The 27,197-nt window shown below is 37.8% G+C and overlaps 5 protein-coding genes across 9 annotated transcripts; 3 read left to right on the top strand and 2 right to left on the bottom strand.

Annotated features, from left to right (window-relative positions):
• Positions 1–83: 83 nt before the first annotated feature.
• On the top strand, positions 84–6,000 carry LOC105455261 (G-protein coupled receptor Mth2-like). The gene is made up of 5 exons (XM_011698469.1): positions 84–1,194; positions 1,620–1,698; positions 3,461–3,645; positions 3,778–3,943; positions 4,472–6,000. Exons 1-5 carry the CDS (start codon positions 96–98, stop codon positions 4,836–4,838), a joined length of 1,896 nt encoding a protein of 631 aa, XP_011696771.1. The 5' UTR covers positions 84–95; the 3' UTR covers positions 4,839–6,000.
• LOC105455262 (pre-mRNA-processing-splicing factor 8) lies at positions 5,309–14,605 on the bottom strand. The gene is made up of 9 exons (XM_011698470.1): positions 14,476–14,605; positions 13,947–14,181; positions 13,714–13,882; positions 13,489–13,653; positions 13,166–13,381; positions 12,564–12,902; positions 12,197–12,302; positions 6,807–12,122; positions 5,309–6,677 (listed from the first exon to the last, which is right to left on the bottom strand). Exons 2-9 carry the CDS (start codon positions 14,164–14,166, stop codon positions 6,084–6,086), a joined length of 7,125 nt encoding a protein of 2,374 aa, XP_011696772.1. The 5' UTR covers positions 14,167–14,181; positions 14,476–14,605; the 3' UTR covers positions 5,309–6,083.
• A 618-nt stretch (positions 14,606–15,223) lies between these two features.
• On the top strand, positions 15,224–19,780 carry LOC105455257 (vacuole membrane protein 1-like). Of its 5 annotated transcripts, none has more exons than XM_011698463.1 (5): positions 15,224–15,408; positions 17,326–17,670; positions 17,940–18,449; positions 18,572–18,841; positions 18,918–19,780. In XM_011698463.1, exons 2-5 carry the CDS (start codon positions 17,347–17,349, stop codon positions 19,047–19,049), a joined length of 1,236 nt encoding a protein of 411 aa, XP_011696765.1. In that variant the 5' UTR covers positions 15,224–15,408; positions 17,326–17,346; the 3' UTR covers positions 19,050–19,780. The 5 variants fall into 5 exon arrangements, with proteins under 5 accessions (XP_011696765.1, XP_011696764.1, XP_011696766.1 ...); XM_011698462.1 differs by lacking the exon at positions 15,224–15,408 and adding an exon at positions 15,608–15,870; XM_011698464.1 differs by lacking the exon at positions 15,224–15,408 and adding an exon at positions 16,364–16,620.
• Positions 19,781–19,888: 108 nt separating this feature from the next.
• Positions 19,889–24,063, top strand: LOC105455256 (ribosome biogenesis protein BOP1 homolog). The gene is made up of 8 exons (XM_011698459.1): positions 19,889–20,758; positions 20,890–21,663; positions 21,765–22,440; positions 22,560–22,769; positions 22,857–23,134; positions 23,208–23,307; positions 23,391–23,586; positions 23,667–24,063. The coding sequence occupies exons 1-8, from the start codon at positions 20,645–20,647 to the stop codon at positions 23,818–23,820; spliced, it is 2,502 nt and encodes an 833-aa protein (XP_011696761.1). The 5' UTR covers positions 19,889–20,644; the 3' UTR covers positions 23,821–24,063.
• Positions 24,064–24,187: 124 nt separating this feature from the next.
• Positions 24,188–26,613, bottom strand: LOC105455255. Its single transcript, XM_011698458.1, has 3 exons — positions 26,307–26,613; positions 25,761–26,084; positions 24,188–25,673 (listed from the first exon to the last, which is right to left on the bottom strand). The coding sequence occupies exons 1-3, from the start codon at positions 26,411–26,413 to the stop codon at positions 24,293–24,295; spliced, it is 1,812 nt and encodes a 603-aa protein (XP_011696760.1). The 5' UTR covers positions 26,414–26,613; the 3' UTR covers positions 24,188–24,292.
• Between the last annotated feature and the right edge of the window lie 584 nt (positions 26,614–27,197).

Raw genomic sequence — 27,197 nt, 5'->3', positions numbered from 1 at the left:
CGCGATACCGTTGCGGTTGCTGGACATCTGAATACGAGAAGCTCTTTGTAAGGGAAAAGGCGGTTCAGTAAATTCAACGTGTCAACGGATTGACGATGCGTCGACATAATCACTTACTTTGGTGTTGCACACTTCTGTTCGTTGTCTGCTCTTCTAAGCCTCAGGGAAATTCCACGACGACGAGCGACGACGAGCGGAATTCCACAGTACGATATGGAATTCGTGCTGATGTTACCGCGAATCATAGCGACGATACCGAATTGATGCGGTATAAGTTGCCTGGTGAAAATTTCACCAGGAATAACGACGAGTCTCGCGCCAACTCCACGAGTGACGACTACGAGGATAATGATTTGGCGCGGTACGAGTTTCACGCACATTTCGCGAAGGATCACGAGGATCGCGACAATCAAATGTCGATGGAGCTTCGCGCGTATTCTACAAAGGCCGACGATAAGGACAATTCCACGTCGTGGAACGAACTCCGTGGAAACTTGACGGAAGTTGAAGGAACAAGCAACTTAACGTTGTACGAGCTCTCTGAAAAATTTTATGAGGACGATAATAAAAGAATCACCGTTCCTTACGAGATGTGCGAGAACATCACCTGCATTCCGCTCTGCTGCCCTCTCGGCAGCCGCTTAATCGAATCGAATCGGTCGATTGATGAGGAATGCGTTCCTGGAAAGTATTACTATCCTTTTCCGGATGTGTACGAGTACGCGACGTCGGAGTGGAGATCAATTGGCAAAAAGTTGGACCAATTTTTCTCGCTGACCGTACGTGATCCGTGCATAAACGGGCGCTACCCGCTTAATCCCGAAATGGATCCAAAGGACGAGTATGTGTTCCTCGTCAATGGCTCTCTGTATCAGCCAAATCTCAACGAGTTCGTCAATTCGTACTGTCTCGCTGTTTTGCAAGAGCATAACTCGTACGTGATAGCCGTTTGCTTCAAGGAGGACATAGTCGTTGACCAAAGACAAGAGAATAGCATACCCGTGGGTCTGTTGGTGTCCTTGCCATTCTTACTGGCGACATTCGTGGTTTACTCCGTACTACCGGAGCTCTGGAACATGCATGGCTACACGCTGCGTGGATACGTTGGTTCATTATTCGTCGCGTACACGTCCCTCGCGATAGTTCAGCTAACCCCGACAGCTCTAATACCGGATTCCGCCTGCATCGCAATTGGTACAGCATCTAATAAAATAAAGTGAACGCAGCGCATCTTATTAAACTTATTGTATATTTACGTGTCAATTATTCTCTCCCTCTTTATCAATTCGATAATTTGAATATAAAAAATTATTAAAATTTTAAAACGACAAATAGCTGGTAAAATTAAAATCTTGATATATAACTTGGAGATTTATTTGAAATATCTTTTTTTTCCTTTCACTCATGAATATTATGCTGATGTCATAATTTCGATAGTATTTAAATCGAAATTGAGATTTTAATTCAATATAATACATACAGTCTCAAGGTTTTTTTTTTATTACAAATTCCTGTGATACAGGAAGATAGAATAAACCTGTTTTTACGAAGACGAGAATTAAGCCTTATTCTTAGTATCTTGATACATGATTAATAGTTGTTTATTTCGACTGTTGCAGCCTTCATCATCCACTTCTCATTTTTGGCAAGCTTCTTCTGGCTAAACGTGATGTGCTTCGACATTTGGTGGACATTCGGGTAAGCTACCAAAATATTTATATTCTATTTTATCTGCAGACTAAATCGGTCTCTCACAAATAATCCCTGTAACATTTCTTGAATAAAAATGGAACAAAGGTATTTAGACTTGAATCTCGAAGATAATTATTCGGAAAAGCCATCTCATTTTTTATATACATATAATCGATTACATATTATTTTATATATATTTATAATTATAATTATGATCGAAGCATTAATTACGGTTTATCAAGGATAAAACGTTTTCAGAATAAGTTCTAGGTCAAAATAAGTTAATTGATTCGCCAAATATTTTCACAAGCGCCACTCGATCCGGCGCTTGTGGTAAAGAAATTTGATAATTGGCAAACACTAGGGGAAATTGATAGCGACAGGACGTGAATTAATATCCGGTACGTGACCGGCGTGCGTATGTGGTGCAAACACAGCCGAGTTAATTTTGATCTCCTTCGCGGTCGGACGTCGGTCCAAGAAGCCATTCGGACAAGCAATATTCGGTGAACGGAAAATGTCAATGGAGCATATCCTCGAACGTCGATATTCACGCGCTGCGTGAATATAAACGTCAAATATACTCATTTATCAAAAAAGATTTATTAATAAATATATACAATTCTATTAATGGAACGTTTCAACGTAGTATTTTTGAATGAAAATTAAGAAGAGATTGCGAAATATAAGGACATAAATCATCATTTGTATGTTGCGATGATCAATTTAATAGTCGTTTACAAATAATTGCAATATAAATTATACGTTTTTAGTCACGACACGCGATATACGCGCATCCTTTATTTCGTTCTTTCATTATGCGCGTTCGTGTGGAATGCTATAAAGTAATTTATTATCTCTCGCGTGTCAATGAAATTTCATGACGCGATATTGTCGTGTCGCTATTTACCATTCCCGCGCGGAGATGAACTGACCTGCCGTCGCCAAGCCCTACTTCACCCTACTACAAGGGTGTGACGACTGCCTGTGTACGCACATTGCCCGTTCTCTTGTAATCAATTACAAGAGTGTCGAGCGCGCGTGCAGTGGATCGTACTTGGAATCGGATTAATTTCCTTCTTTATTGCGTGCACGCATCATACGCGACATTATTGTCGGCTTCACACGCGTGCCCTTGCGAAAGCATGAATCATTCTTCGGCAATAGCATTTTACATGTGTTATGTAATTTTCATGAATTTTTAATTTAAATTCTTGTATATGATACTATCACCCATATCCATCTATTCCATTCTTCTCCATACATTCCATTTCTATAATTATTTCATATTTAAACTAAGCACATTGAACTGACTGAAAAGATTATCGATTTATGAAAAAGAACAGTTTATCATATATAAAAATGTTTATAGTTCAAAGAGATTACAATTTTTATTTATATAAAAATTAAATCATTCAAATTTAGTTGTACTCCAAAAAAAGCCTATTAAATTATGATTGAGTGCTGTGTAAGACATTTTTAAAACTTATCGAGACAATTTAATACTTCATAGATTTCAAACATTTCTAAATAATTTTTTGTTTATGTTTCTTAAATAAACACAGAAAATTAAATTCGAAATATTAATAATTTTTAATAGAAATTACGTACCGTAGTTATATCGCTTATACAGAATGTACTGAACGAAATGTAACAATCGGTCATATTTCCGAGAACCGCGACAATAGGCGATAGTTATTTTAATGTGCATTTGCATAGTGACCTGTTCTACTTGTTGCTGGCTCAATATGTAAATCGCATTTTGCAGAGGATTCCGTTCGTTACAAGGCAGTATGAAGCAACGAGAGAGAAAAAAATTCCTAATGTATTCAATTTACGCGTGGGGAAGCGCTTCCCTTCTCAGCATCATTTGTGCCATCATGGATTTCGTTCCCAGCGTGCCAAAGGAATTGATCCGACCGGAAATTGGTGAATCGAAATGCTGGTTTCACAGTAAGTGGATGTCTACTAATAGTTAACGATAGCGATGTTTCATTAAAATCATTTGGCCAAATCTGATAATTGTCAAAATTAGGCACTTTCAAAATGCGATATATGATGCGAGAAATTAATTTTCCGTTTTAGCGGACGAGGCGAGAGCGATATATTTTTACGGACCAATGAGTGTCACTGTTATCTGCAACATTTGCTTGTTTATCTCTACAGCACTAAAAATTGTGCGCCACAAAAAGGACACAGCTCATCATTTGAGAGGGTCGGAAAGTAGACGCCATGACGACAATAAGCAATGGTTTGTATATAAGCATTTTTGTATTGATACGTGATAATCATATTAATATGATATACGCCGATATATCCGTTTCCGAACGATTTTGCATAATGTCGATCGGTCCTCGTTCCCAACAAGATGATTATTTTTAGACGGCAACTTTCCCATGCGGCGGTTTGCTTTCATAATTACGAAATCTTTTGAAACAACAAACACATCGCCGCCGTTTCGAACGCGCGCGCACGAGATTCCTCGAGAGCGTCTGCGATTCTCGAAAAGAATGACAAACGATCGTGCGAATAAAATCAAAGTAGTTGTCCTTATTTCATAAAAAACGGAAATCACATTTCCTTCAAAATTTCTTAAGAAAAACTGGGCAACCTTCTTTCTTTTAGCTTAAAACTTGATAATTACGATTTTTCGAATATGTATATTCAGTAAATGTTGCTACTTTGGATGCTCTCGTCCGTACAGCACAATTCTTTGTTTTAATAATCCTAAATATAATCCTAAATTGTAGAAAATACAATTAAATGTATTTGCACATAGGTTCAATCTATATTTGAAGTTGTTCATCGTAATGGGTATAAACTGGTCCATGGAAATAATATCATGGCTATTCAAGACTGCGCCGGCGTACGTCTGGTATCTCACCGATCTGACAAACACCCTGCAAGGCCTCATCATCTTCATTATATTCGTATGGAAAGATAAGATCAAGCGGCTGCTGTTAAAGCGATTCGGTTGTCAGGATCGTGGTCTGTTCTCCAGAAATTCGACACGCAGCGGTTGCCATAGTTCAGCCTCACGCACATGCACTACTACATCAGCAGTAATGTCCCTGCAGGAGAAGGTCAATCCCTACGTACAAACAAATTGTCGCGCGAAGAGTTTATCCGACGAGGCTGATACTTAGTGTTGCAAAGCGAGAGAAAAATTCCATTATGAAACAGAAGTCGAAGAATTAATGGGTTAATGCATAATTTAATTCTCCACTCGAGGATTAATTTTGTATTATTTGCGTTGATCTCTTTGTTTGGAATACCGAAATTTATGGTTTCCATCTCTCTCTTTTTTATTCCTTTAAAAATGTACTTACAAGTTTTTTTTAATTTCTTTTTGCAGTCCAAAGAGGATTTAAAAAATTAATTAAATTACTCTGCATCTATATTGTCGTCCTCATTAAAATAATAAAAGCATATTGTATATCATGTACATTGACTGCCGTATGCTATAATTTTGTATAAATTTTATTTTAATATGTAAGGATTTGTTTATTATTATACACTATCGATAATGCTTCAGTAAAAAGGCTACGTATAATTTTTACTCTAATTTTAACTTCAACTGTAACACATTATTCGCGTACAACTATCTTACATTCTCTTTTTTTTATTAAATATTTATTTCCATTGACATTCGGTTTACATTTCCACCGCACGTATAAGTGTTAAATATCATGAAACGAATTCAAGAAAAAAAAATATATTGATATATGCATTTTTAAACACATTTATATAGATAGATGAAATGACTTTTAAGACGATATTTTATCGCACAACGAATGTGCGATGCAAATACTGACCTGTGTCAAATCAACCATACACTTTATCATATACATGTGATAGTATTACAATATGTATCTTAAAATTCCTTGATAGATTTTACATCAAGCATCTCCATATTTGATTTAAGATTCCGTTAATTTATTATAAAATGCATTTACCGATAAAGTTCCCTAGAATTGCATTTCACTTATCGTATTATATGTAGAATATCTTTACCGCTTCTATACGGTCACAGAATATATTCCTGTACAAGTGTCATCATGAACATTCGTCTAATATTTAATAATTGCATTTAATATGCACCTATAAAGTCAAAGTGTAGAAAATCAAATGGACAAAATTGCAACGCAAGGAGAATAAAAGCACAAAGTCTGTAATCATTCGAGGTCTGCAATTATTAGTTAATAAAGGCTTAATCTGTATTCATTACTATTACATGTATGTGTTTGTAATCGTCTACGTATACGATAATCAGACGAGAAAAAAAAATAAAAAGCATTACAACACGTATTTTTGCCCGCTTGTGTACGTGTCCCGCACTCCTTTCAATTACTATTTTTTCAATTACTGTCAGAATCTTACACAAGTTTATTTTACGCAAACATATCTTCTCGATCAGCTCCGACGCCGTCGCCGTCTTCCAAGCTTGAGAAATTGAGGAAATGAGCCGGCCGGTGCACCTCGTGATAGAACTCCTTTGGATTTGCCAATTGCAGCTCGTACTTCATGTTGGGATCGTGTCTCACGCCCATAAAGTTGTAATTCCACGAGCCTTGACTGGGCACCATGAAGAAGCCGAGGAAACGATCGGACAGAAGCATCTGTACCTTCTCGTAATGGCTGGGCAGATAACCCTTCGGATTGTTGCCTTTGTCGGTGTTCTGCTTACCCCACTCGAAACCACTCGGAGTCAACTTGTACGCTGTAAGAGAACAGGAGCCGGGAGTGAAACTGCAAGTGATGACTATGGTCTTCTCGCCGTCCCAGATCGAATTCTCCGCCATAATCCGGGCGTGAGTGGATATGTCCTGTGGCGAGAGTTGTGGCAGCTCGTTTGGCTGCGTGTGTATCCATCCGAGCGGCTCCATCTCTTTCAAATACTGATGGTTAGGTAGCGTACTTGGCAAATGAACCGTCTGATGAGTTCCCCATTGCGGCGCCATTACAATACATCTGATTTCTTTCACCTATATCACACGAAATTAGAGTAGATTATAAGTATAAAAATACAGCTAAAATTTTAATTTTAACATATAAAATTAAAAAAGTATTAAATATTTTAAATAGAAGTAATAAAATGATTTAGCAGTAATTACCTGAGGATTATCAGGTGGACTGATGCCATATAAATAGCCAGCTATCTGCGCTCGCAGATCGGAAATGGTGACAAATTTCTTCAATACATTCTTAGGCAAGATATAAGTGTAACCGGTCTCTTTGATATCATCGGATGAAACGTAGATGTGATTCGTTCTGAGATGGAGATTGGTTGCGGAAATAGCACGTACTCGCCACTCAGTCTTCGAGCTGAAAGTCTGCGTCTCATAATTGGACGTGGTCGCGGTAATGATTTCATCACCGTGTTTGTTTACTGTTCGCGTGGTTGTAGCGGTTAATTGGCTCTGTTCCTTGGTCTGCTTCTCAATCTCTGCGATCTGTTGCCGTTGCGCGGACGGAGCGCTTATCTCCATGCCTAGAATGATATCGCGGATCTCGGATTGCGTGAGCGACGCGACATTGACATTGTTCTTCTTGCCGTAGTCCGCTAGAATTAGATCCTTCAGCTGCACTTCCACTTTAATCCATTCGTCGTCCGTCAGTGATGGCCATATGTGATGCGGCTCGGTGATGGTAGTCTTGTCGGGCTTGAGAACGACTTTGGTTCTCTCGGTGTTGACGTGCAGAGCGCGCAGAATCAGGATCAGTCGTGAGAACGCAGTGTAAGACGAGATGGTCTTTAACCAGTCGTCATAAAGATTGAACAGTACCATCTGCGGTTCGGTCGCCTTTAAAATCAAATCACCAAACTTCTCCACTTTGAGACATGCCTGGAATGGTAACTGTAACTCGGATCCTTTGATGACTATGTTGGGAAAGTCCAGCAAGTGCACTTCCAGTGGATCTAACATTCCCTTTCTGGTGACGATAATCTGCTTCGGTTGCTCTTCCACTGGTAGAGAGCGAATCAGCGCAGCAACTTCCTCGGCGGTCTTCCACTTGGCCAGCTGACCCAGACGCTTTTGACCAGCCCAGACAGAGGTGTGAATAATCTTTAGAAAGAGTTGCCCCGTACGTGGATTAAAGATGAAGATCGCGCCGTTTATCGGCTTTGTCGTTAAATTGCCCTCAAAGGTTTTGTGGATAGTCACGCGATACACATTCGTGTCATCGACGAACCATATGATTTGATTGGAGAAGAGCTCGCCATAGTTTTGCGAGGAAAGGTAAGGCTCCGTCGGTTCGGACGAATACAACTGCAATGCCTTGCGGATGCGTTCTCGTAACACATACAAGGCCGGATTCGCCTTCATGATCTTCGCCATGGCTTGCTGTATGAGTGGTTTGCAACCGGGGAACCAATTGCCGTAGGCGCTGTGTAAATTGTACGCCAGATCGATGGCTATGAGAAGACCGGTGGGTGATGGATAGATGGACATGTTGTCCGTGGTATAGTCAAGGAATTTTGCACGAGCGTATCGTTCGATGTCATGCGAATCATAGTCGCCCCATCTCAATTGAACATCGATCCAATACTTCTGCGTGGTTGTGTTGTCCATCACGTCTTTGGAGTCAGCGAGAAGAGACGGCCGAGACACGTTCCACTTGTAGGCGGAGAACAGTAAAATGTCGGCGCACGAAGAGTTCATCTTGTAAGACTTTCGCGGATGTATCGTCTCCTTCTGCACGGTCTCGATTTCCAGCGCGTCCAACTCTTGATCGAACACCTGGCAGAGATCCATCACGATGGACTCGTGTACCTTTTGCCACAAGTGAGCGCGGAATATCTGGATCAACGAGATTTTCAAGGTCGGTATTTTTCCGTGCATGAATATCCCCGTCAGATCGAGCTGCACCTGGAAACCGACGTAAACGTTGGCGCGATTAATGGTAGGTGACCACCATAGAGTGAATCGACGATTGGGAATCTGGTTGAGACCGGAGCGTTGAGCGTTCGTCAGCTTCTTGTATTTCATAGATTCTTCAAAACCGGACGCCTTCTCCCAGAACAGACCCTCCCACGTGGGGAAGTAGGTGCCCTTGAAGAGAGTATGCTCCAGAATACCCTCGACACCGCCGAGCGCTTGTATCATGTCGGTTCGGTAATTGTTCAGATTCCACAGTTTACCGTCGTGACGCTGATGAGTCCACCAAAATGGATTCTGCTTCAACACCTGATATTGTTTGAATTCCGTGCGGATACGCCAGCCCTTGTCATAGGCCAGCGTGTGCCGGTCCTTCTGAAACAGCGTATTTATTCTAGGAATACCGCGATCCCAGCTATCTTCCAGGTCCTCCAAAGTGAGTCTACGATTCTGGGCGTTGGCCTCTTGCCGTTTCAGGGCGTATTCCGCCCAGACACGTTGAGAATCGATAAATTCTGATTCCCACGGCTGTATGTATCGGTACAAGTTCGGAATCAGTTGATCTTCATCGTGGCTCATACCCGAACGGAAGTGAGTGATGCCCACGTCGGTTTGCTTCGACCATCTCAAGTCTGATTGCGGTATTAACACGTGACCCATCGACAGCATTCCCAGGCCGCCCAATTCCTTGGGCGTGTAAAAGACGACGGGTGGAAAACGCGACGGCATTTTGGAATTCAGTCCGATCTTAATACGCGTCTGAATCTTATTTTCGCACTTGACTAGCAGATCCAGCAACTCTTGCGTGTTCACCACCGCCTCTCTGAAATAAGTCATTAAACCGATCAATGCAGTATTCCATTTATTCACAATTTTCGTGAAAGTAGTCGAACCCGAGGCCATCAAGATTTGTCTGACACGATTGTGGAAGCGCTGCAAGCTCTCGTCATCGACACGCAGGAAGCATTGCGCCGTTCTCTCTTTCGTGATTTCGTTCTGGAGATTCCAAACGCCATCTCGATGCGTAAATTCTTCGTGAGTTGTTCTGCATTTAGGCAGAATTCTGCATTCAAAACCACTCATATTAAATAACAGATTGGGATTGTCCTTGCTATAAACGCTGACAAAGCTGTTCTCCCATTGAATAGTGGTGGTCGAACGCGGTAGTCGATTCTTGATGTCCCAGAAAACGGCGCGACCCAGGTTCACATCGTGCTTCATAAGCCTCATACGGGCGTCTCGCGGCCAACACTTCTTATTATTGTAGCCGACAATATTCTCGTTATTCGGATCAGGATGCTCAGTGAGATAACGCTGGATAAGATCTCTCGCTTCATCGGCAGAGAAGCGTAGGAATAGATGTATCCTGTCAACGTAGCGACAGTACAATCGAATAGGATGCGCCGTTTCGGAGGCGACATCCTGGAACGTCAAGAAGTCGTTTGGCATTTGCGGCGGACCGGCCATCTCGCTGGCTCGTTGGAGACCTAGCACGAGCAGATCTAATACCAGTCCATAGTACTGGGCGATAAAAGATGCGAATTGCAGTCCCCTGATAATGCCGTAGCTGTTGGTGTGATTCATGTCCTTGTAATTAATGACCACGTTATTCTTCGCCGTCATGTAATCGGCGATATTATGATCGACTATCAGACGCAACAGCCTGTTGAGCAGCGTGAGATCGATCTTCTCGTACAGCTTCTCAAATTTCGACTCGAGCAATACATTGCACTCGCCTTCACTGACATCCCACACGTCCTGAAGATTGTTGATTCCTTGACACCACTTATAGACAAGGAGCGGCGGCGGTTCCGTGTCGGCCGGTTTCACCCAAGGTGGGAACAGCCGCCTCTTGTCCGCCTCATACCACAGATACTGATCAAGATAAGCATCGGTGATCTTTTCGAGTGGCTCCACATCGTACACAGGAATCAAGTGACTATAGAGATCCATGAATTCGATGCCAACCTCTTTGAAGGCTCTCTGCGTAAGCAAGTGTCTCTTGATCCTGGATAGTGCCTCGTGTGGATTGTCGTACGCTTGCTCTATTAATCCCAGTTCTTCCCGTTGACTTTGATTTAATCTAGATTTAACGCTATACGCTTCCTTCAGGCGTTCCAGAGCCAATATCAGCAGTTTTGTGTCGTGTTTGTAGGATAACGGCGGGAAAGGAATCGGAGCGAATCTTCGGGACTCTAGCCAATGCACCGAAGTAGTGAATATGGCTACGGCTTCTTCCGGCGATATGTACGGACCGTCCTTCAAGTAATTGTGCTGTCGTTCCTGCTCAGCTTTCAAATAGAGACGCGTCAAACGACCTAGGTTCTTCTTGCACACTGTTTTATCCACCGTGGCACCGCGTCGAATCCTCTCTCGATTGTAATGAGCCGTGTTCGTCCACCAGTCGGCTTTCATCTTGACGTAACGCAGTATCATATTCTCAATCGGAATTGGCAATCCTGGTACCTTCCACGGAATATTCGCCTTCCAACAACGCCAGGCCTCGCTTAGATGCTGAAGAATGGTACGCGCCTTATTCTGTTTTATTCCCTCAGGCATCATGTCCACTATGTCATGCATGACAGACGCTCGTAACTCGAGATCAAAGTGCGATTCAACTCGCTGCTTTGTCACTGTCTTCGCCACGCCCTTCGAATGACGACCCTCGAATTGTCTTGACAGTAGATTACCCAGCCATCTTTCCAACAATGGAGTGATGCCCCTCATAAAGAACAACCAGACGCGCCAGCCAGGTGCCCAGAATCCACAGCCGGGCCCTTTACCGACCGGTCCGGTATTGAAACGATAATAAATCAGATGCTTCAAATCCTTGCACATCCTTATCTGCCGCATTAATTTGTACTTGTACCGATACATGCCGGTTAACTGACCAACGTGTGCAAAAATGTATTGCAATCCGTCAGCGAGCTGAAAGGCGTCTACATTGTTCAATCGATACTGAACGTGAGAATCGATGATGAGCTTAGTCAAGCGGAGAATCTCACGACACAAGTGGAAAGCGTTACCAAAGCGCGATTTCTTCCTCTCTTTCGTCGTAAGCGTCTTGACGGGTTTCAAATTGAAATTGTAATCCAGGTGAAGATAATTAAGATTCTTCCGATGTATAAGCAGATTCAACATGTTATATCCCTGACGACACACCTGCAGACCAGCTTCCACCCAGTCTATTGTAGTTGTCTGGAAGAACTTGGTCGACTTAAACGAACGGAATAAGTAGCGTTTCTTCTGCGGTTTCGGTGGCCTGTGCTTCAGAGCGTTCAGCACGAAGTATTTCAATAGTTTCTGATAACTGACTCGCACTTTTACAGGTTGTCCAGGCGGGCAATGCTCCCTGTACCACGATTTGACTAATGGGATGTCAATAGCTCTTCTCGTTCTACCGGAACGTGTGTTGAATGGTCTTGGCGCCCATAGAAGTGCTATTCCATTTGCTGTGTTATCGGTATAAAGAGGTATCTCTTGAAGAAACGGTTGCACGTCACCAGGTAAAACAAAATCTTCATCGTCCTCGATTTGTGGTTCTATCGTCTGCAAAGAATTAATCAAATATAAATTAATGTATAAATTATATAACTTATCTAATTTAAAAGTTAAAAACTCACCTTTAGCGAATTTCTATGAGAAATTGGATTAATTAATGGATCAAAGTAGAATGCAGGCAAATCTGGATCTTCGGTCTTTATGTATACAACATTTGGTGCATGATACCTGAAATCATACATTAATTAGTAGGGAAAATGCATATCATGCAAAAATATATAAAATTAATATTTTTATTTAAAAAAGTGTTTTGTAAGTGATATCAGCGATTTCTTTTTATAATCTTTATAAAAGAGATGAATAACAAATCACTAGACTTTCTTTACCACACTGCTAGTAAGACCTTTAGATACTAATACGAAGATCTTAAAACTTGTGTGGAATACATAAAAAAAAATTAAAGAAATAATATCACTATGTTTGACTCACCATGAAAGATGCACAAAATGCGGCATATTATTGTACAAATAAGGAAACGCAATTCTATATTCAGTTCTAATAGGCTGTCTAATAATGATCTTATTTATGTCATTGAACTCATTCCAGTCTTCATCAGCGGCATTCGAATCTTTTACCAACGGCTCAAATTTCGGTCCTCCAGGAATAGCCATATTTAGGGCTTTTGCGGTAAAGAATGACTTGGGATCAAACAGATAAAAGAAATTTTGATCTACCAAATCGGTTAACAATTGATTAGCCAAACGGTACAGAGTGGCCATTTGCGGTAGCGTCAGATTCCATTTCCGGTATGTAGACCCATTAACATGTCTGCAACATATTTTATCACATTCAGATTCTATATTATGTAAGCAATAAAACAGCAAATTCTTAAAAGTATATTTTTTCAGCCTAGCAGTTTTTCCAACTGGAATCTCCTGTATACATTAATATACAGGAATCCAAGTTGTCAACTCACATGTCCAGTTGATTTCAGGACCCCTACGCTTTTCATCATTAAAGAGCAAATAGGTCAAGAACATAAAATCTTGTTTTTCTCTTGTAATTTTTTATATGTGTAAACTCAAACTTACTTTGTCCCGACCAAGGGTTTGTGTTCGTAAAACCATGTTGCCACAGATTCGTCTTCCTCTGAATCAAGTTCAATTTGTATAGCTTCTAATGGTTCAACATCTAAAACGTTATCTGCATAATCTAGAGGAGGCTCTTCGTCATCGAAAGGTGGGAATCTCATTCTCTTAAAATGCCTACGATCTCTTTTTTCTCGTCTCATCATGATCCACATAGTGCTGAAATGAAATTGAAACTTTTAATATGAATTATATATATCTTTTTATACATTTTTATATATTACATAAATAATATAATATTAAATAATGACAAGATTGCATCTTACCCCCATTGAGCTATGTATACAGGTTCTATAACCCAGGGAATCTCATTGACAAATGTAATGGCTCCAGTAATATGATACAAGACCTTTACATCCCTTATTTGTTCCCACGGCATAGGCATATTTTCCAGCAATTTCATAACGGCATGTGGCATGTACTTTAACGCTCTGTAATAGAAATATATTTATAGAAAGTCTGATTGATATACAGAGCTTTTTACAACTTACCCCAAGTAAACGCGTTTATCATGTCGATACTTTCTACTGCTCATATCACCATGATCTCTGATGATCTTCCTTATATGCTCAGCTGGCATATCTTCCTTCTGTGCATCTACAAAGCCAAACTTCCTCTTCTCCGCAAACCGCTTTGATTGCAACTGCTGCCATTTTTGTGCTAGAACAGATAAGATTACCATTGTAAAAAAATACTATGTAAAAATAAAAGAAACAAGCGTTACCTTTTTCCTGCAGTTTGTCCTCGGACAAGACTTCCGGTTGTTTAGGCATCTGAGGTAACGGCGGTCCAGCTATGGCCTGCATATGAGCATGATGAGCGGCTTGTGCATGAGCCGCAGCCTGATGAGCGTGTACTTGGGCCGCCAGCTGGGCCTGCTGCTGGGCCTGATGCATCATCGTGGCCCATGGATTCGGGCTCAACAAATACGGTGGGATGGACATGATTGCGACTGTTTTCTAACCACAAAAAACAAGATAAATAAATAAAATTCTCAATCGATTTTCTCCGATATACATTGGCACTTTCTTTGTGTAAAACGCAAATTTAAAATATTTCGGATTTAAATCCTCAGATCTGAATTACGGCGCTACGTGGCGGAAATCAATTATTTCAAGCGGAATTTCTGCCGCCGGAACTTGTCGGAATAGGTTGGAACGCGTCCGACCGCGCGGTAGAAATTGTATACACATTACGCGTATGTACAAACTAATAGTATTCGGTAGATACTTGGATGAAAAGATTGCACGTACAGCTTTACACTATGTTCATAAATTTCTACGTGACGCCTCACGCCATATCACGTAAAATCAATTCATCACTTTACATCGACGATCGGCTCCTTTTTCGCATTCGCTGTAATGGCTTCGATTTCTTACGACTGTGCTTAAAACATGAAAGAGAGGGAAACGTATCTTCACGTTGCACATCTGTATCTCCCTAGAAACTTCCTGGAACAGCCAATAAGAAGGGATGGCACCCGATTGACCGCCAGCCACTCGCAGCGCTTGAACAGTGGACAAATCTCTAGGCACCGGCCGCTGTGAGTGGCTGACAGCTATAGTCATCGCAACGTGGTCAAATGTGATGTGAATAATTCGGCGTGCAAAAAATGCATAATAATATCCGTATCAAATTAAAAATTAAGATTGAAATTAAGGAATTCGATCAATCAGAGCGAAGTTTATTGAATTTGAGGTTGGTTTCCTTTTTTCTAACTGGTTAAGTTCTAACCTATTTCCCAATCCGAATCTTTAACCTAATACAGGCATAAGGTCTGTTCGTGTTGCACTCTTTGCACTCAGAATCTTCGCTTTCTCTCTCTCTTTTCAACGCTAAAATATACATCTATCTCGATTTAAGTACAATAATTTTTATTGAAGATTTCAAATAACGCGAATAAATTTACAAACTTTATTTGCGATTCTCCGAACCACGTGAAGAACTCAAAAAACCTTCAACGATTACTGATTTCAGTCAAAATAAACTCGATCGGATCGAAATATTCAAAAAGTTCATTAGAAAAGTCACAATCGAAGCACGTCTCAATTGAACACGATATGTAATTTCCAAGCGAATGTCATATGTAGAATTTAAATCAGGTTGTAACTGGGTGGTTCAGAGAAATTCGTGTCTCTCTTTGACGTAAAGAAAAAAAAATTGAATTGAAAACGAGGAAAGCAGAGGTAAGGAGGAAAAATAATGAAAAAAGAATGGATATTTAAATTGAGGGTGGTGGCGGAGAAGTGAAGGAGAGAGCTGGCCTCGTGCCGTTCGCTTGCGCTGTAATACGCTCATGTGATATATTTACGTCGCGCGATGCTACGTATCTGACATATTTATTATACGTGGAACGTGTGCTCCGGAGATATTATGTGTAATATATGTACATATGTATATGTACGCGTGTATATACATATGTATACATACGTGTCGTGTGGCACGTCATAAGTGAATTGACAGTAATTAATAGTGATAAACGGTGCGAAGGTTGGGGGAGCCTCGCGAGACTTGTATTAAAATTGTTTATTACTTTCACTTCCCCCCTCCCCCTCCCCACAATGATATAGGAAAAAAAGTCGTCGTACATACTGTGATTTCCACCTGGCTGTACATATATCGAAATTAAGATCTTAAAAGTTGAGAAGGTAAATTTATATTTACGTGAGACAATTCCGTTGTTTTACGTAGGCACGCTAAGAAAAAAGGGCGATGTAGAATTAAAATTTCAAGGATTGCAATTATAAAGCATTTTCGATGTATTTTCAGATGTGAAACTTGTGAGACGTTCTTTCTCGATTACAATATGTTGTAACCAATAAATTCGATCGGAATGTTACTTTAATTGAGTTTAACGAGCTTCTAGCATGAGTCTACAATTTTTAGTACAATTATCGCTGTAATTTAGAGTCTTTATTTTACAATGGATTAGCAATGTTGGTTAGGTAATCTTTGAGCATGATATTGCTGATACAAAGCGTAATGTGACTTGTTAAAATGTATGACGTAATAATGAACGATTTGCCAATTAGTTATCCGTTATTACTTGCAGAATTTTATTTTGTATTTTACAGCAGCATAATTTCAATTGGTTTGCGTTACTTGTATGTTCTACGACACGTGCTTGCACACTGTAAAAATATAAGTGAACAGGAATTTAAATCCTCTTTATTTTAATGCTTTAACTTTTTGTAATTTAATAATAAAGTCGAAATTTAGTTTATACGCATTGGAGTTAAAATAAGAGCACATAACCTTACAGATACGAGTTTATTTGCGACGAGTTTTACTAGTTTAGATTCTAGTCTTTGTTTTATGTGAACATTACTTAATGAAAGCTCACACTTATAATTTTTATCTTGCAGAGTAAATATTAACTATTAACTAAGGAATATGTAGTAAGTATTTAAGTAATGTTACACTTATTTGTCACATAGAATGTGAGATAGTGACTGCATGATGTAAAACATAAGTTGTTATTGTTTCCAAGTTTCTTTGCTTTTAATTGTAGAGTAAAATTATTAAGATAGTTATTAACTAATTAATGAGACAGTTATCAATTATATTAGTAGAGACAAGATGAGATAGTTTGTTAAAGAAGGAACAGTAATTCTAGAAAGTAATCTAACTTTATAATGGCTTGACCTTTGACTTAAAATAGCTCATCTGCCTTGTAACATGTTTTTCACTGATAATGCCAGTTTCTCTTTTAATTCTTTTTGTTATGCGCGATTATTTCATGTTTACTGCAGTAACATTACAATCCATATAATGGAGAAGACTCATGAACTCACACAATACAAGTCTACAATTATAAAGCACAATACAATTATAAATATTGAAATTGATACTAATCTGACTAAAGTAAATTGTTGTGGATCATTGTTTTCTATAATAATGAATAAAGAAACTTTATTTTACATTACTATTTCGTTTTGTGCAATGATACATAAGGATTTGCAAAATAATATATTTTTTTATATTGTAAGAAGGAATTTGTGAGATGTATAATTTTTAAATTACAGGAAAAAAAAATATTTGAAAGCTAAGTAAATTGTTAGTGAACATAAATTACATAAATATGTTGCACTTTTTGTTTACAGATTAACCATTTAGAGAATATCATGTTGGGTAATTCTACTGCCATTCAACGTCCGAAAGATCAAGCTTCTACTAATGGAACTCAAAGAAGCGCTGGAAAAAGAATATCTGCTCCAACGATGGAACATAATTCAAGTCATCCACACAATGTTTCAAATTTGGATCCGGATCATTTAACAATCTTCAAACATCCAATTACAACGTTGCATTATTTCTTGAACGAACTGTTTATTAATGTGATTAGTTTAGCGAAGAAAACGTTGCTCTACAAACGAACTGTATGCGTTATGATTTCAATTATAATATTATTTCTTCTGTCGGGCAGAATCTCTGGTCCCCAACAAGAGGTATGTTGGGCTACTTATAAACTTTTGATACATGTTAATACAATTATTATTTTGCATATATTTTTTTGTTCAATTTTTTGTTGTTTAATTAGTCTACCTTTTCTATAAAACGTTGAAATATTTAAAGCTTTAAGTTACAAGTGGATTAAAAAGGGAAATTTTTTTTAAATTAAGTTCTAAGGAAAGAATTATATACAATTACATTAATCACAATTATATTAGTTATTTGATTATTTAGCTTAATATAAAATGATTTATTTCATTTTCAGATTTTTAAATTGTGGGAGACCAAAATTATATGGTGGTTATATTGGGTAGGATTAGGTGTATTATCAAGTGTAGGCCTTGGAACAGGTTTGCATACCTTTGTATTATACTTAGGACCGCACATAGCAGCCGTTACTATGGCAGCGTATGAATGTGGTGCTTTGAATTTTCCCGAACCACCATATCCTGACCAAATAATATGTCCAACAAAGATCGATCCAATGTGGACAGTAGGTATATTAAATATTATGAAAAAAGTGCGCGTGGAAGCCATGTTGTGGGGAGCTGGTACTGCGCTTGGCGAATTACCACCGTATTTTATGGCCAGAGCGGCAAGAATGAGTGGGAAGGATAGTAAGAATGAAAATTTCGATCAAGAGGATCTGAAAGAGTTAGAAGCTTTGGAAGCGTTAGAAAATGGAGAGAACGTATCGTTTGTAATGCGTATCAAATTAAAAATGAAACGATTTGTCGAAAAAGCTGGATTCTGGGGCATATTAGCGTGTGCCTCGGTATGTATGTACATAAGTGAACCTTGTTTCTTTTTCTATTCACAAAAGATTCTTCAAGTAGTTATTTTAATATGATTTTTCTTTTTTTTCCATGTTGAATGTATTATAATAAACTTTTACAGATTCCAAATCCATTGTTCGACCTCGCTGGTTTGACGTGTGGACATTATCTCATTCCATTTTGGACATTCTTCGGTGCAACTCTTGTAGGAAAGGCTGTTATTAAAATGCACATACAGCAATTAGCAGTGATCATAGCCTTCAATGATGAACTTTTAGATAAATTTATTAGCCTGTTAGCAATAGTACCGTTTGTTGGTACAAAATTCCAAGAACCATTAAAGAAATATTTCATTGCGCAGAAACAGAAACTACACGATAAGTCATCTATGGTGAGTTGTCAAGGTTTTACAAGGTTCAGATGCATAACGTTTAACTTTATTTTGAAACAAGCTTGTGTTTTTGCAGGACGGAGCGACTACAATATCATGGCTGTTCGACAAATTTGTGTTGTTGATGGTTGCTTATTTCTTGGTGACAATTGTTCACGCACTAGCGCGAAATCATCATCGTAGACGAACTAAGCCAGCCATCGATTAAAACTTATAAAAGACATAGGATAGAAATATGAAATTAGTTCCACTGCAACATTTATATATAGATAAAACATAATTCCTTTTTAACAGGACAAGAAAAATAAGAGGATACAAGGAATGTGTTGAAATTTCACACAATTTCAGTGTTACATAATTACGATAGAATCGTTTTGTACACGACAATGCAATCTTAAGCGACTTTATTCTGTTTTTATTTTTGTCTAAATGTACGTTCTCATTGGTTAGAATACTTTGTAAAAATATCTGTTGCAAGGATATCCTGTTATATAGATGTCTACATCTGCGTGTGTGCGCGCGCGCGCGCGCGCGTATGAGTGGTGTGCGTGTGTGTGTGTATATAGACACTGAGTCTTTTATAAGCAAGATTTTATGTACAGTGCATGAAACAAATATCTAATGATATTCTACAACTTTCCTGCACAATCAATTGATATTCAAGCTTCTGCGTATTACATCGATAGCAAGAATTGAATTAAAAGGTTTGCGAGTGATGAAAAAAAATCCTGTAATCAATAAAATTATAATAGTATATCTAGCCAAATTTCTATAAGTTTTGTATAATATGCGTTTTAAGCATACACAAAGAGTGCGATATGAATCTTGAATTATCAACCCATTTTTCGCATTAATAAAAGAATATGTAATAATTGACTGATACAAAAAACGAATAGATTATTATGAATAATAGAGAAATTAAATACTACAAGATATGAATATGAATTTATTATTATTGTGAAATATATGAAAATGTTTCAATTTTTTTTATTATGAATAATTATGAATATACAGGGTGTATCTTAAATCTTAAATAGCACTTATTAATTACATGTACAATAGCGTTATTTCTTATAAAAAACTGAATTGAAAAGTTTTGAACCAATATTTTTTTCTACAATGCTAAAGGAAACGATCACTATTGCAGTGATTATTGTTTTATTGAGCATTATAAAAAAGTGGTTCAGGACTTTTTGACTCAATTTTTTATAATGAATAGTGTTATATTAGCGAGCATTTAAGAACTATTATTCTTCACAATGTTCAATGAAGCAGCAATTAACTATAACAGTTGTAATCATTTTATTGAGCATTGCAGAAAAAAATGGTTCGGAATTTTTCAACTCAATTTTTTACAAAGAATTACGCTATATAGTCGGTGCTATTTAAAATACACTCTGCAGTATACTATCAGAGAGGATCCTCTCTGATACTATTATTGTAAAACATAAAATAAAAAGATTTTTTAATAAAATTATAAATATCAAATATTATAATAGAAGAAAATAATTTGTAGAAAATTTGGTTTGTTCCTTTTTAACTCTGAAGTTTTTAAGTTTTTAACAATAAATTTTATTATTCGTGTTTTTAATTTTTATACTTAAATTATAGTGACCTACTGACTGGCGCAAAATAGTTTAGATGAATGAATTCCCTAGTGCCGTAGAGAAGAAATAATTGAGAAATTGGCAAAAGTGTTTCGCGCATCTAAAATGTATGATTTTACTAACCTCTTTAGATTTTACGTTTGCACGTGAGTGAGATGCGCATCTAACCTCGTATGACTTGTGTAAATTTCATTTAATGTCGAAGACAATGGGACAGAAAAAAGTCTCGAAGAGAAAATATGTTAATTCGAAATTGGAAGAAAATAAAAATGAAATTAAAAAGGATGTACATGTTCCAGATAAAGCAAAGGTATTGTCTATTGTTGGTGTTATACATTTCTACACGTGCTTTCGTTTTATTGTTTTATATAATTAAAAAATGTAATTATTAACATAACATTATAATTATAATAAATTTTAAATGTTTTCTTAATGACTTAGCACTCTGACATGGAAGATTTGATAGCAGCTCAAATCAATATTGATGAAGACGCCACGGATGAAGAAGTAGAAGAAGACGCGGTTGTACCTAGTTCAGACGAAGAAGTAGAAGAAGATAAAGTTATATTTGATTCAGATGTGGACGATGATTCCGAGGATAATGAAGATAGTGAGGATAATGAAGATACCGAGGATAATGAAGATAGTGAGGATAATGAAGATACCGAGTCGGAAAGCAGTTTTTATGAAGATGTACAAGAAGATTCATCAATCAAATCAAAAGATAAATTAAAAAATAAAAGTAAAAGCAAAGAACCTCCAACATTTAAAGGCAAGACATCAACAAAAAAAGTTACGCCAATAATTAACGAATTGAAAAACAATAATCGCAAGGATTTTGATAAATCACAGGTGCATAAAGATAATGCACATAATGAACAAAAAACTAAAAGTATATCTAACAATGACGAAGACGAATATGTACATGATAGTTCTGATGAGGAAGATATTCGTAACACAATTGGGAATGTACCAATGAAGTGGTATGACGAATTTGATCATGTTGGATATGATTGGGAAGGCAAAAAGATTTCTAAACCTGAGAAGGGTGATGAATTGGACAACTTTTTGAAAAGAATGGAGGATCCCGACTTCTGGAGAACTATAAAAGATCCTCAAACTGGTCAGGATGTTGTGCTGAGCGAAGCGGATGTAGATTTAATTGTCAGAATTCAAAAGCAGAAAATTCCTGATGTTCAATTTGATGAATATACAGTAAGTTGTTCACAATATTTATTTATTATAATTTAATTTGAAGATTATTATGTGCTATGCAAGAATGATGTTAATTACTTTTATGCATTTGTAAATTGCAGCCATGGGTGGATTGGTTCACTTCTGAAGTAATGAAAACGCCACTTCGCAAATTCCCAGAGCATAAACGTTCTTTCCTACCATCTAAGAATGAAGCTAGAAAAGTATCGAAATTGGTACATGCTCTCAAGATGGGTTGGATCAAATCTACCACTGAAATGCAGAAGGAAAGAGAAAAGAATCAAGGGCCACAGTTTTATATGCTATGGCAGTCTGATGATCAGGCGGAGGAAATGCGTAGGATCCATAAGCATATTCCAGCACCGAAAAGACATTTGCCTGGTCATGCGGAGAGCTATAATCCTCCACCGGAATATCTATTTGATAACAAGGAACTTAAAGAATGGAATAAATTAAAGGCAACTCCGTGGAAAAGAAAGTTACATTTTATGCCGCAGAAATTCAATTCTCTTCGAGAAGTGCCTGCTTATCCAAGATATATCAAAGAAAGATTTCAGAGGTGTTTAGATCTGTACTTGTGCACTAGATCATTAAAGATGAGATTAACGATTGAACCCGAGGTCTTGGTTCCACAATTGCCTAGTCCAAAGGACTTGCAACCATTCCCAACAACAATGTTTATGGTATTTAAAGGACATACAGATATGATCAGAAGCATTACTGTAGAACCAGAGGGTCAGTTTATTGCATCTGGTGGAGATGATATGCTGTTGAAGAGTGAGTTATCTAGTGCATTATATATATATATATTTGCGTATTAATTATTAATTTATATATTTTACGATTATAAATTTTATTTTATATGTAGGCTAATTTAAATCGTATTATTTTAACAGTATGGCAGGTGAGTACAGGCAGATGCTTAAAAACGGTGCCCTGCGGTGGCGTCATTCGAAGTGTTGCCTGGCGTCCAAACCAAGCTATGTCGTTGATAGCCGTTGCAGCTGACAAAAAAGTGCTCTTAATAAATCCTGGAATTGGAGATAATCTTATTACCAGCAAAACCGATCAACTTTTGGAGATAATACCACAGAGTGAAATAATAGGTACTGTTAATTAAATTCGAATTAATTGTTTATGATTTATTACAAAAATAATTTTCAAGTATGACTAACATGCTGTGATGTCATTAGTGAGTGACAGGGTGCAAAGTGCAGTACAATGGGAGCAAGCGGAGGGTGAACATTGGAACAATGGAATTAGGATAATTTTAAATCATTTTAAAATTGTAAAGCAAGTAACATGGCACGGAAAAGGAGATTATTTTGCTACAGTCATGCCAGATGGTCAAAATAGATCAGTTTTGATAAATCAGTTATCAAAACGAAGATCTCAGTTACCTTTCAATAAGTCAAAAGGATTAATACAATGTGTGCTATTTCATCCGATTAGACCATATTTATTTGTTGCGGTAAATATATTAGCAATCAAAATATACAATGGTATTAATATTTCAATTTCACGTAGTCTATATTCTTTTTTAGACACAAAGGAATGTGAGAATATACGATCTTGTACAACAGGTGATGGTCAAAAAGTTATTATCCAACTCACAGTGGATATCAACAATGGATATTCACCCAGGTAAGCTATATATACATATTATCATGGACTATGTTCGAGCTATTGTGCTTGTGTGATCATTGTGCTGTGAATTTTTTTTCCAGGAGGTGATAATGTCTTAGTAGGGACATACGATCGCAAAATGCTTTGGTTTGATTTGGATTTCAGTAAAGAGCCTTATCAAACATTGCGATTACATGGAACGGGCGTACGCGCTGTAGCATTTCACAGACGGTATCCTCTGTTTGCTTCTGGAGCTGATGATAGGGCACTAATTGTATCTCATGGAATGGTGTACAAGTAAGTATATATCTCTGTGCGTAATTAACGCACATTTAATTTTATGCACATAATTTATGACGTTTATTATTATTTTTTAGTGATCTTTTACAAAATCCGTTAATTGTGCCACTGAAAAGATTGTGTAACCACGAATCGTATAATGATTTTGGCATTTTGGATGTCATGTTTCATCCTATCGAACCGTGGGTATTTTCCGCTGGTGCTGACTTTACCATACGAATGTATACATAAATACATGCATATAGATGTTCAGAATTTCTCTTATGGATCATATTGCCGTTGTAAGAAAAAATTATTCTATCACCTTTTCCCCTAATTTTATGTAAAATTCGTAAAATACATATTATCTATTTTTATGTTTTTTATGCTTCATATAAATTCCTTGTAATAAATATAATATAAATTGAAATAGCATATAACAAAATGTAGGAACTTGTATACTTGCATTAAAGTAATTAAACACGTTTGATCAAATTATTTTCATTTTATAACAAATGCTCTATCAGAAAAATAATCGCTATAAAAATATTAAATTATTTTACAAGAGCAAATCATGTCTACTTAAAAATATAAAAGTAAATAAATAACAATTGCGCTATTTTGTATACTAAATTGTGACACATAGTGATGGAATTTTATTTCTCTTTCTCTTTCCTAACAAAGTTTGAATTCTATTTTTTCAAATCCATCAATATACAACATATTAAGATAAAGGAGAATGTCCCAAGCATTGCCATTCGAGCTCGCCGCAATCGCAAGTGCGACCTGCATGTCGAACTTGGAATACGGTAACGATACCTCTACTATCGTCGAATTTGCATGTAATATGTAGGTCATGTATCAAAAAAGTATAGAATTGATTTCCGCCCCATCTTTGTCTTAAATACACCGACCTGGGATCTTCTCTCAGTACATTTTCTATAGCTTGCTTTTGCTCGTCAACTTTGTCATCTAAAATTTCATTTAGTTGCATCAAGGCGCGTTCGTTGAAAATCACGGATAACGTTGCCGTACGAGGTTGCGAGATCCAGTCTGGTACTCTTATCTCGGAAAAATTGCTCTCCGTTGTCGCATTTATCGCCGCAGATGGTACAGCTGTTGCAGCGTGAATATCCGGTAAAGTGCGCGAGGGCGTCAAAGTTTGAGACTCAAGTCCCTCCTCGCCGTCAGGTGCCTCACGTATTCCCATTCTCACGGGAGAATTATCGACTCTTGCGTGTAACACATGACGATTGACTAAATCTATATCGGTACCGCACACCGTGCTTGGTCCGTCAGCTCCATCCAACAGTCTGGAATTACGTAGTGTTTGATTTTCAGTGTAATTAATTTCATTATCGTTATCTCTCTCCGTACGCGTTGAATCTGCATTACCGGAATTGTTTATATCTATGCTGTGTAATCTACTATTTAAATCTCTAATAGAGTCTGTTTGTGATTCAGCTATTAAATTTTGTTCAGTAGACGAATCCAAGTCCGATCTTGTATTAGATTCTCTATTTCGAATAAAGTAAGCTCCTCTATGCACATCTACGTTAGTGTCATTTTGTAACGAGGCATGAGCTTCTGTCGAATGGGAAGACTGTTGTCTCGTAATATCGTAACCATTGAGATTTGGATAAGCTTGGAATTCTTCTACTTGGAGTCTCAAAGCTATTTCCTCGTCCCTAGAAATATCAAGCTCAGTCTGTTCATCGTTATTGACGTCGGTATCATTATTAAAAGAGTCAACTGATTGGCTCTCGCTCAAGTTGAGAGTTTCTTCCATATTGTGGAACACATCTGAGCCATTCGCATTATTCTCTCTCAACCTGTTGCCCAGTTTTTCGATATGTAATGGACTATCGTACTGTGGTATATACGGTTTTATATCTAGAACGGGGGTCTGATTAACCATGTCGACACCTTCAAAATAAATCGTATGATTTTCAATTTTTAGTATTTTAACCAGACTAAGGCCGATAGGGCATGGTCGATGCGGAGAACGTGTAGAAAATACGCCTGTCCTCATTCCATTCAATCTTGGCGGTGCTACTTTTGCACGAGTGTGCGTGGAATCGTTTCTATGAAAGTGAAATAAAATCCTGTAAAGAAAAAGAAAAGAATATTATTTATAGTTTTAATAAGAACGCTAAAATTATTGTATCTTTTAAAAAAAAAAAACCATTTACCACATATGGGAGAAATCTTGCAAGCCCTGTAAAGCATGATCAGGATTCGTAAATACAGAATTGTAAAGCGTCAGCTTTCCCGGTACCCTTCCACATATGCCAGGCTGTCTTGGAGTTGCTCTTTTATTGGGAAACCAGGTAGAGATGATACCAATGGGTTTTAATTTAAGAGCATCTTGATCTTTACTTGTGCCAGGTTTTGCTTCTTCCGAAGATATTAGTTTGGATTGTGAAAGGGTTCCCCCATGTTTTTGTAATTCCAACAAGCGTTTGATATTATCAACATCTTTGTCAAGTATATACCTTAGGCTTTTTACTTGTTGTCTGCAATGTGTTAAATTATTCTTTACAAAATATCCTTAATAAATTATACACAGTTAACTGAATTTTAATTGTCGTTAACTCTTTATCCATTTATCTCATAATTAGCAAAAATATTTCAAAATAATTGCAAGATATAAATATAACAAACGTATATGAGAAAACATTGGTAGGAAAAAAAAAATATATGACACATCAAAATAAAAAGAATTTTTATAACTGTACCTCAGATTATTAATCTCTTGTCTAGCTGTATTCAATTGACCGAGCAAATAATCGGCACTTGTGCTAGAATTCTGGCAAGTCAAGTCCATGTTCGTTGTCGCTCGCATTTACCCGATACTATTAGCCTCTCCGTAATGACAGATAACTGTTGGACGCAGATAACCCTCGCGGAGGACCCACCCGAAGGGTTCCTGACTCCGTACCACGTATTACTCCGTTTACTCCGTACTCCGCGTATAGAAGCGAAAGCGTTCGATTAGCTTTTGTCAGGTTTTAAGACGCGGGGCGCAGCACCGTTGTGTTTCTTAAGCCACGTGTCCACGACACTAGAAATCGGTCCAAATTCTTGGAAAGGGAACTGTGTAGCCAATCAACTTGCAGCTTTTACAGAAAAGCAACAATTTTATTGGCTATACAGTTTTTGGTCCGACAACTTGGACCGATTTCTATAGCATCGTGGATATAAATATATCTTATACATTTAAAATATTAGTTTTCGTTGCTTTATGTAATTGTGTCTCTGAATTCTATTTGTAATACGTTCGACGTCCAATATTTCGATATCCGATAAGCGAGTGTATTTTGAATTTTCTAGCGACAAAAATGTTACTAGCCAAAATCCCTAGACAATAAATTATCTTATTGAACATATTTGTCATCAAGTGTAAAGCCTCCACATTAAGTCCAATTATTATTACGGAATAGCCTTCTTTACGATTTAAAAATATGTCTTTTAATTTCATATTCGTGAGCGCGCGCGGGAGACAACAGACTGTTTTTTGACGCTAGTTTTCCATTTTCCGTGCTGCAACTAGACACCGGCACTTCCGGAGTCGCGCGCAGCTGCGCACCGCGGTTCTTCCGCAAGCAGCAGGCTGGGCAGCAGGCGGC

The sequence above is a fragment of the Wasmannia auropunctata genome, unplaced genomic scaffold (assembly GCF_000956235.1).
Source record: "Wasmannia auropunctata unplaced genomic scaffold, wasmannia.A_1.0 LD335903.1, whole genome shotgun sequence".
Lineage (NCBI taxonomy): Eukaryota > Metazoa > Arthropoda > Insecta > Hymenoptera > Formicidae > Wasmannia > Wasmannia auropunctata.
Note: the sequence above shows the minus strand (reverse complement) of the source record. Positions and strands in the feature narration are given on the sequence as shown.